General features: G+C 36.7%; 1 protein-coding gene across 2 annotated transcripts; it reads right to left on the bottom strand.

The window, feature by feature from the left end:
• Positions 1–1,548: 1,548 nt before the first annotated feature.
• On the bottom strand, positions 1,549–3,224 carry LOC110923159. Of its 2 annotated transcripts, XM_035990264.1 has the most exons (5): positions 2,978–3,204; positions 2,829–2,887; positions 2,177–2,215; positions 2,013–2,104; positions 1,549–1,889 (listed from the first exon to the last, which is right to left on the bottom strand). In XM_035990264.1, exons 1-4 carry the CDS (start codon positions 3,152–3,154, stop codon positions 2,059–2,061), a joined length of 321 nt encoding a protein of 106 aa, XP_035846157.1. In that variant the 5' UTR covers positions 3,155–3,204; the 3' UTR covers positions 1,549–1,889; positions 2,013–2,058. The 2 variants fall into 2 exon arrangements, with proteins under 2 accessions (XP_035846157.1, XP_022023026.1); XM_022167334.2 differs by lacking the exons at positions 1,549–1,889; positions 2,013–2,104 and having other exon boundaries at positions 2,202–2,328; positions 2,978–3,224.
• Between the last annotated feature and the right edge of the window lie 4,041 nt (positions 3,225–7,265).

Here is a 7,265-nt window from a genome sequence, read left to right on the forward strand (position 1 = left end):
TGAAGACCTTTAAAGATCCGACAGTGTGAAGAACGAACCATCACGAGTAGCGTCCAAGGGGGAGTTTGTTGGTACACATTATGTGGACGCGACTCGATTCGGTTCGACTCAGTTAGGTACGACTCAAGTCCGACGTCGCGACATTCTTCCGTCGTGCACCCCAGAGTTCGACACACGAAGCACGGAGTGCCGCAAGCTAACATCACCATGACATCATCATGATGATGTCATGTAGCTTGACAAAATACATGCAACTATTGAAATTATCTGTGAATACGTTGATTTAATAGTTGTTGGGCAAAGTGCATTTATTGGGCCATTACTTGTCTTAACTGGGCTTGCCTTTGACGATGACTAGGCCTGAATCCAACGAAGATTGGGTCAAATAGAGCCCATCAAAGACTACTTTATATATGACGAAGTCTCAATAAGATTGCATGTGACGAAGACTTTCTGCAACAAAGACTTCTTGTGATGAAGTCTCAACACGACGAAGATCAAGGGTTCGTCACTTGTTTGTTCGCCAAAGACCACACGACGAAGTCTTCAATCTTTGTCGGTTTTGGATCTTCGTCATGGATAGTTCGGTCAGCTACAGATGGTTCGCCGAACCTTCATCATATATAACTAGCAGACTGAAGACAGAACAGTAGAGAAAGAGAACACAGTGGGAGAGGATACACTGTAAAACACACACACGCACTGAGAGTTTATAAGGAGATCTTGTAAACATTGCTTTGTAACCGTCGTACATATTAATACATTTGAGTTTTAAACGTTGAATCTTTGTGTTGTGTTTATCTCTCGCTCGGTTTGTATCGTAACGTGGATTCCGCACTCGTTACGGTATCCGAAACAAGATCTCTAGTTGTCCGGCGATCCGAAAACGGACCTACAGTTTTTGAATCCCATACGGACCGTAAGACCTATAGTCTTGCGGTCCGTAACCGCTTGCCAGTGCCAATAATTTATTTAGTTTAGGGCCCGTAACCATGTATGGCTTATGGTCCGTAAGCGTCACTCAGAGGCCAAAAATTGGCATGTTGACATAAATGGTCGCTCCACGACATTCTTCCAAATGTTTTACATATTTAGTCCCTCTCGTCAAACAACGTGACATAAAATGAGAGTTTATCAGACACGTGTCATTATATCATTCGACACAAATTTCCGAGGTGTTACATCAGGCAATAAAAAAACATGCGGATTAAGCTTCTATGTGTCGCGCGGACTTCAAGTCCTTGCCCACTGCACGCAGCGTGTTCGTTTGGCAGCCGAAGTTTGTTTTTTTGACATAATGGCCCCCGAACTTTCATATGTTTGTCTTTTTGTGTTAAAAGTTTATATTTTAGGGGTTTTCAAGTGTAGGAAGTGTACGCATGAATATATTACGTATTGTGCGTGTATGTGTGATAGTATGTATGTATTACAAGTCTCGGTTTTGTGTATAAACAATTATTTAACGATTGATTGCATATAACACAAGTATGATTTATATAAATACGATTTTCTTATTATGATCGAAGTCTCGGATTACAAGATTGGAAATGAAATACGAATACAAGTTTCTATAAATATAAATGTGAATACAACTTTCTAAATATGGATTATACCAAAATGCTAAGCGTTACATTACCCATTAGTATTGTATGCCATTTCGTCTAAATATGGATTACACAAAAATGCTAAGTGTTACATGACCCATCAGTATTGTATGCCATTTCGTCTAAATATGGATTATACAAAAATGCTAAGCGTTACTTGACCCATCAGTATTGTATGCCATTTTGTCCAGACATAACCAGGGGTTTCAAAATCAATTTTTGAAGCTGGATCAACATGTAACCACGCCTTGATCTTTCTACTCATAGCCGTTGAAAAGATATATACTATCAAGACAAACACTTCAAATTAGAAAGAAAGAAAAAAAAAGAATTTTCCATTTAAGTACTCAAAGATAAAACTGAGTTCAACAAGTTTGATGTTGAAGAAGAGCATACACTATCACATACCTGAATGTTATCTTTGCTATGCGGGCATATAGAACTAACAGGTGCGTCATGTCCAAGAAGAATAAGTTGGCACCTGTTTTAGCATCCTAAACCTGTATTAACCCATGACTTTTTTAAGCTTCACTTCAAAGCAGTTTGAAGCCGGTTCAGGTTAAAACCCTAACCCGATTTGTGCACCTCTAACTTCAACTACGTCTCTAGACCTGTTTATCAAAAAATGCAGCAATTAACCCCAAAGATACCCTAACCATCATCTTTATGGTTATGATCATCAGCCTTCAGGTTCTCCACACGGAGATGGCTTATGACCATTGCCCTAAAAATGAAATAACATAGAATGTTAAGCCCTTAAAATCAATGCCAATTTGATTAAAGTTTTCTGATTTGATACTTAGAAGTTGCTTGTGTTTTCGATGACAAGGGGATAGCCCCTACAAAATTTTATTAGTATAAACTTTGTACAACAAGTTGTATGTATATGAACTAAACCAATTGAAGATTTGTGTGTAACTGAAAAAACTTTTATTAAAACACCTACAGAAAGAATATCAATGTAACATATAGAAAACATATGAATCCTGATTAATTAACTTTACCAAAAAAATTATCCAAATTTTTCAGATTCGACTGAATCCCAACAAAGAGCGTTAAACCAAAAAAACAGCCAAAAGATTATGGTTCTTAATAATCACGAGGAATATCTTTGGTAAGATATGGGCGATTAGTAAATATAAACATCCTTAAGTTGCCATAGATCTAAAGGATAGCTTCTTGAAGCTCAACGAATTATATAGAATTTATACGATTAACAGCTACCTGAAACGAGATGGGTCTTCCGAAATCCGATGAGCAGTCAACGATCGTTCTTCAACACCCTACATGATGATACCGATTCTATGTTATGAAAACAAAAACAAAAACAAAAAACTGAAATAAGACCATAACTAGTTTCTGATCAAACTCACCGATGATTTACCCAAATCGGGAGGCCAGATTTTTTTGAACTTGCACGAAAAAGCAGTAGCCATGTCTGACGGCTGCGGTGGTAGTCTGACAAACGAACAACAAGAGAGAGTAGAATTTATAATCGGGTTTACCCTACAATAATTATTTTGCATTCCACCCCCTCCACTTACTCCCATTTCTACATTTTACCGTTCATATCTTAAAGTAGTAATTTTATTTGCAAGTTTTTCTCACCTAACATCTTTTATATACTACATGAATTTAGATAAGATGGTGGAAAAGCCTTTCGTTATGCAAATGTGTCACTGTGTAAAAATCTTAAGGGAGTTGTTGAACCCAGTTTGTCAGGGCGTGGATGTGGGCGTTTAAAACCGCCCACCATCTGGTTTGAGGGAGGAGACCACTTATCATATTTTATGGGATTGTTGGGTAGCTAAATCCATTTGGTGGTCGATTATAGTTTGGCTTAAAATTCCATATCTAGATTGGGATCTCCTGATTCAACATATTCTTGGTTCGGGCGTTGGAGATGAAAGCTTCTAAGGATTAGAAGAAGATTATTGGAGCGGTTCTTTTGGTTGCGGCCTGGGAGATTTGGAAGTCAGGAACGCGAAGATCTTCAATAATCATCACATTTACTTCACATGACCGACAATCTAATCAAAGAGAATTTGTTTTTGGATTTAAATAGATTTAAGTATGACGACATTAATTAGGACAGGTGGTGCGAGTTTAATATCCATGATGTAATATTGTAACTGTCGGGGGTTGATTTCTTATTTTATATATAGAAGTTTCGCGGTTCAAAAAAGTGAATTTAGATAAGAGTCAATAAACGCAAAACATGAGTTTCACACTTTTGGTAAATTAAGGGTTTAAGTATTTGTTAAATAAACAACTCAATCTTTGGGAATTAATTACTTCACCGATGATAGCAATGTTAAGGCAATGGCGGATCCAACCCTAGTTTGTGGGTTCATATTAACCCATTTGGTTTGAAAAAAAATGAAAAAAATGAAAAAAAATTAGTGAAAACCTTGTATGATTTAAAAAAAATAGTGAGAATATATAAAACGAACCTACTAAAAAATTTTCTGGATCCGCCAGTTAAGGGAAAGTACATAACTCACACATGTTGTGATATAGTACGAATCATAAAAATATATACTAAATAACAATACTATGTACGTTCAAAAGGTAGACACGCATAGTTAGCTTAATTTGTTTCTATGACTGTTGTTCGAAAATCAATGTTACCAAGCATCCTGAGAAATGTTGATGAAATATCCAGTTGTGTAAAAAAAAAATTGAAGAGAGCTTTAAGAGATCTTATAGTAAAATGTGGGTGTCAGTTTTTATTGGAAGTAGAAAGGTTTAGAGTTATTTATAGGTTTAAATTTATAGTTACTTTTTTAGTAAAGGTGAGGGAGGCATCAACTCTTTTCCAATGGTCATAATCCACCCCATGACAATGACTCGTGACACCTACCCACCCATCACGCCCCAGGAGCAGTGTTTCACTCTGCCTTTTGGGCTAATGTGGTGGTAGACGTAAATGCATTACACACAACTTCATAGTTAAAGAAAACCTAGGCAACTTTGATTTTTCAGATCCTCCAAAATCTCACATTAAATCATCCCTAGATGTTCACAACCCATAACTTTATTGTGTACTATGTGTAAATTAGTTGCCTTCATTCATATTTTCTTGTATTCTGTATGTGATATATCTTTAATGATCTCCTAAAAATATACCTAATATTAATAATAGATTTTTCAGCACACAACTGCGAGCTCATGGTTAGTATATCAAAAACAACAATGAATCTTAATGAAAAGAATGTAGTTAGCATTTTGGTGCACCTAATGAAAAACATATGAAATGAGACAAAAATAAAAGTTCTAGCAATGTATGTTTCTAAAAGCCATGTGGTTATATACGGCCTATTAGGGTCTGTTTGGTATGGTGTAATAGAATACATAAGGAAATAGAATGGGTGAGGTAATGGAATGGACAAAGGAATGAAATGGATCATTACATTCCATAGTCTTGTTTGGTTACCGTGTAGGAAAGGAATAAATCATTACCTTGTTTTGTTTGGTAGGTAAGAAAAGATGAATGAATTAAATCGGCGATGGGTGGTGGCGGTGTTCGGTGACGGCTAGGGGTGGTGGCAACGATGGGTGGCGGTAGTCGGTGGTAGCGATGGTCGGTGACGGTGGTCGGTGGGTGACGGTTGTTAGCGGTGGTAGCGGCGATGGTCGGGGTTGGTGTTGGTGTTGGTGTTGTCGACTTCTGTTCAATGGACTTGGAACTGAAGGTCAACCAACCGTTGGCTTTGTTAAAACAATCCTTAAACGACTACAATTTTAATGGAGGCAAGACAATTGGAGGTGGAGTGGTGTCGATCTTGTTGGTTGCTGGATTGAGATTCAAGCTTCATGATGCCGCTAAATCCGATCAAGCCTCCATTAACCACATACCATCTAAGTTGAACCCAGTTTGTTAGGGCGTGGATGTGGGCGTTCAAAACCGCCCACCATCTGGTTTGAGGGAGGAGACCACTTATCATATTTTATGGGATTGTTGGGTAGCTAAATCCATTTGGTGGTCGATTATGGTTTGGCTTAAAATTCCATATCTAGATCGAGAGCTCCTGATTCAACATATTCTTGGTTCGGCGTTGGAGATGAAAGCTTCTAAGGATTAGAAGAAGATTATTGGAGCGGTTCTTTTGGTTGCGGCCTAGGAGATTTGAAAGTCAGGAACGCGAAGATCTTCAATAATCATCACATTTACTTCACATGACCGACAATCTAATCAAAGAGAATTTGTTTTTGGATTAAAAGTAGATTTATGTATGACGACATTAATTAGGACAGGTGGTGTGAGTTTAATATCCATGATGTAATATTGTAAATGTCGAGGGTTGATTTCTTATTTTATATATAGAAGTTCCGCGGTTCAAAAAAGTGAATTTAGATAAGAGTCAATAAACGCAAAACATGAGTTTCACACTTTTGGTAAATTAAGGGTTTAAGTATTTGTTAAATAAACAACTCAATCTTTGGGAATTAATTATTTCACCGATGATAGCAATGTTAAGGCAATGGCGGATCCAACCCTAGTTTGTGGGTTCATATGAACCCATTCGGTTTGAAAAAAATGAAAAAGAAAAATTAGTGAAAACCTTGTATGATTTGAAAAAAAAAATAGTGAGAATATATAAAACGAACCTACTAAAAGATTTTCTAGATCCGCCAGTTAAGGGGAAGTACATAATTCACACATGCTGTGATATAGTACGAATCATAAAAATATATACCAAATAACAATTCTATGTACGTTCAAAAGGCAGATACACATAGTTAGCTTAATTTGTTTCTATGACTGTTGTTCGAAAATCAATTTTACCAAGCATCCCGAGAAATGTTGATGAAATATCCATTTTTGAAAAAAAAATGAAGAGAGCTTTAAGAGATCTTATAGTAAAATGTGGGTGTCAGTTTTTATTGGAAGTAGAAAGGTTTGGAGTTATTTATAGGTTTAAATTTATAGTTACTTTTTTAGTAAAGGTGAGGGAGGCATCGGCTCTTTTCCAATGGTCATAATCCGCCCCATGACAATGACTTGTGACACCTACCCACCCATCATGCCCCAGGAGCAGTGTTTCACTCTGCCTTTTGGGCTAATGTGGTGGTAGAGGTGAATGCATTACACACAACTTCATAGTTAAAGAAAACCTAGGCAACGTTGATTTTTCAGATCCTCCAAAATCTCACATTAAATCATCCCTAGATGTTCACAACCCATAACTTTATTGTGTACTATGTGTAAATTGGTTGTCTTCATTCATATTTCCTTGTATGCTTTATGTGATATATCTTTAATGATCTCCTAAAAATATACCTAATATTAATAATAGATTTTTCAGCACACAACTGCGAGCTCATGGTTAGTATATCAAAAACAACAATGAATCTTAATGAAAAGAATGTAGTTAGCATTTTAAAAGAATGGTGCACCTAATGAAAAACATATGAAACGAGTCAAAAATAAAAGTTCTAGCAATGTATGTTTCTAAAAGCCATGTGGGTATATACGGGCTATTAGGGTCTGTTTGGTATGGTGTAATGGAATACATGAGGGTATAGAATGGGGGAGGTAATGGAATGAACAAATGAATGAAATGGATCATTACATTCCACAGTCTTGTTTGGTTACAGTGCAGGAAAGGAATAAATCATTACCTTGTTTTGTTTGGTAGGTAAGAAAAGAGGAATGAA

Source organism: Helianthus annuus, chromosome 5 (assembly GCF_002127325.2).
Source record: "Helianthus annuus cultivar XRQ/B chromosome 5, HanXRQr2.0-SUNRISE, whole genome shotgun sequence".
NCBI lineage: Eukaryota > Viridiplantae > Streptophyta > Magnoliopsida > Asterales > Asteraceae > Helianthus > Helianthus annuus.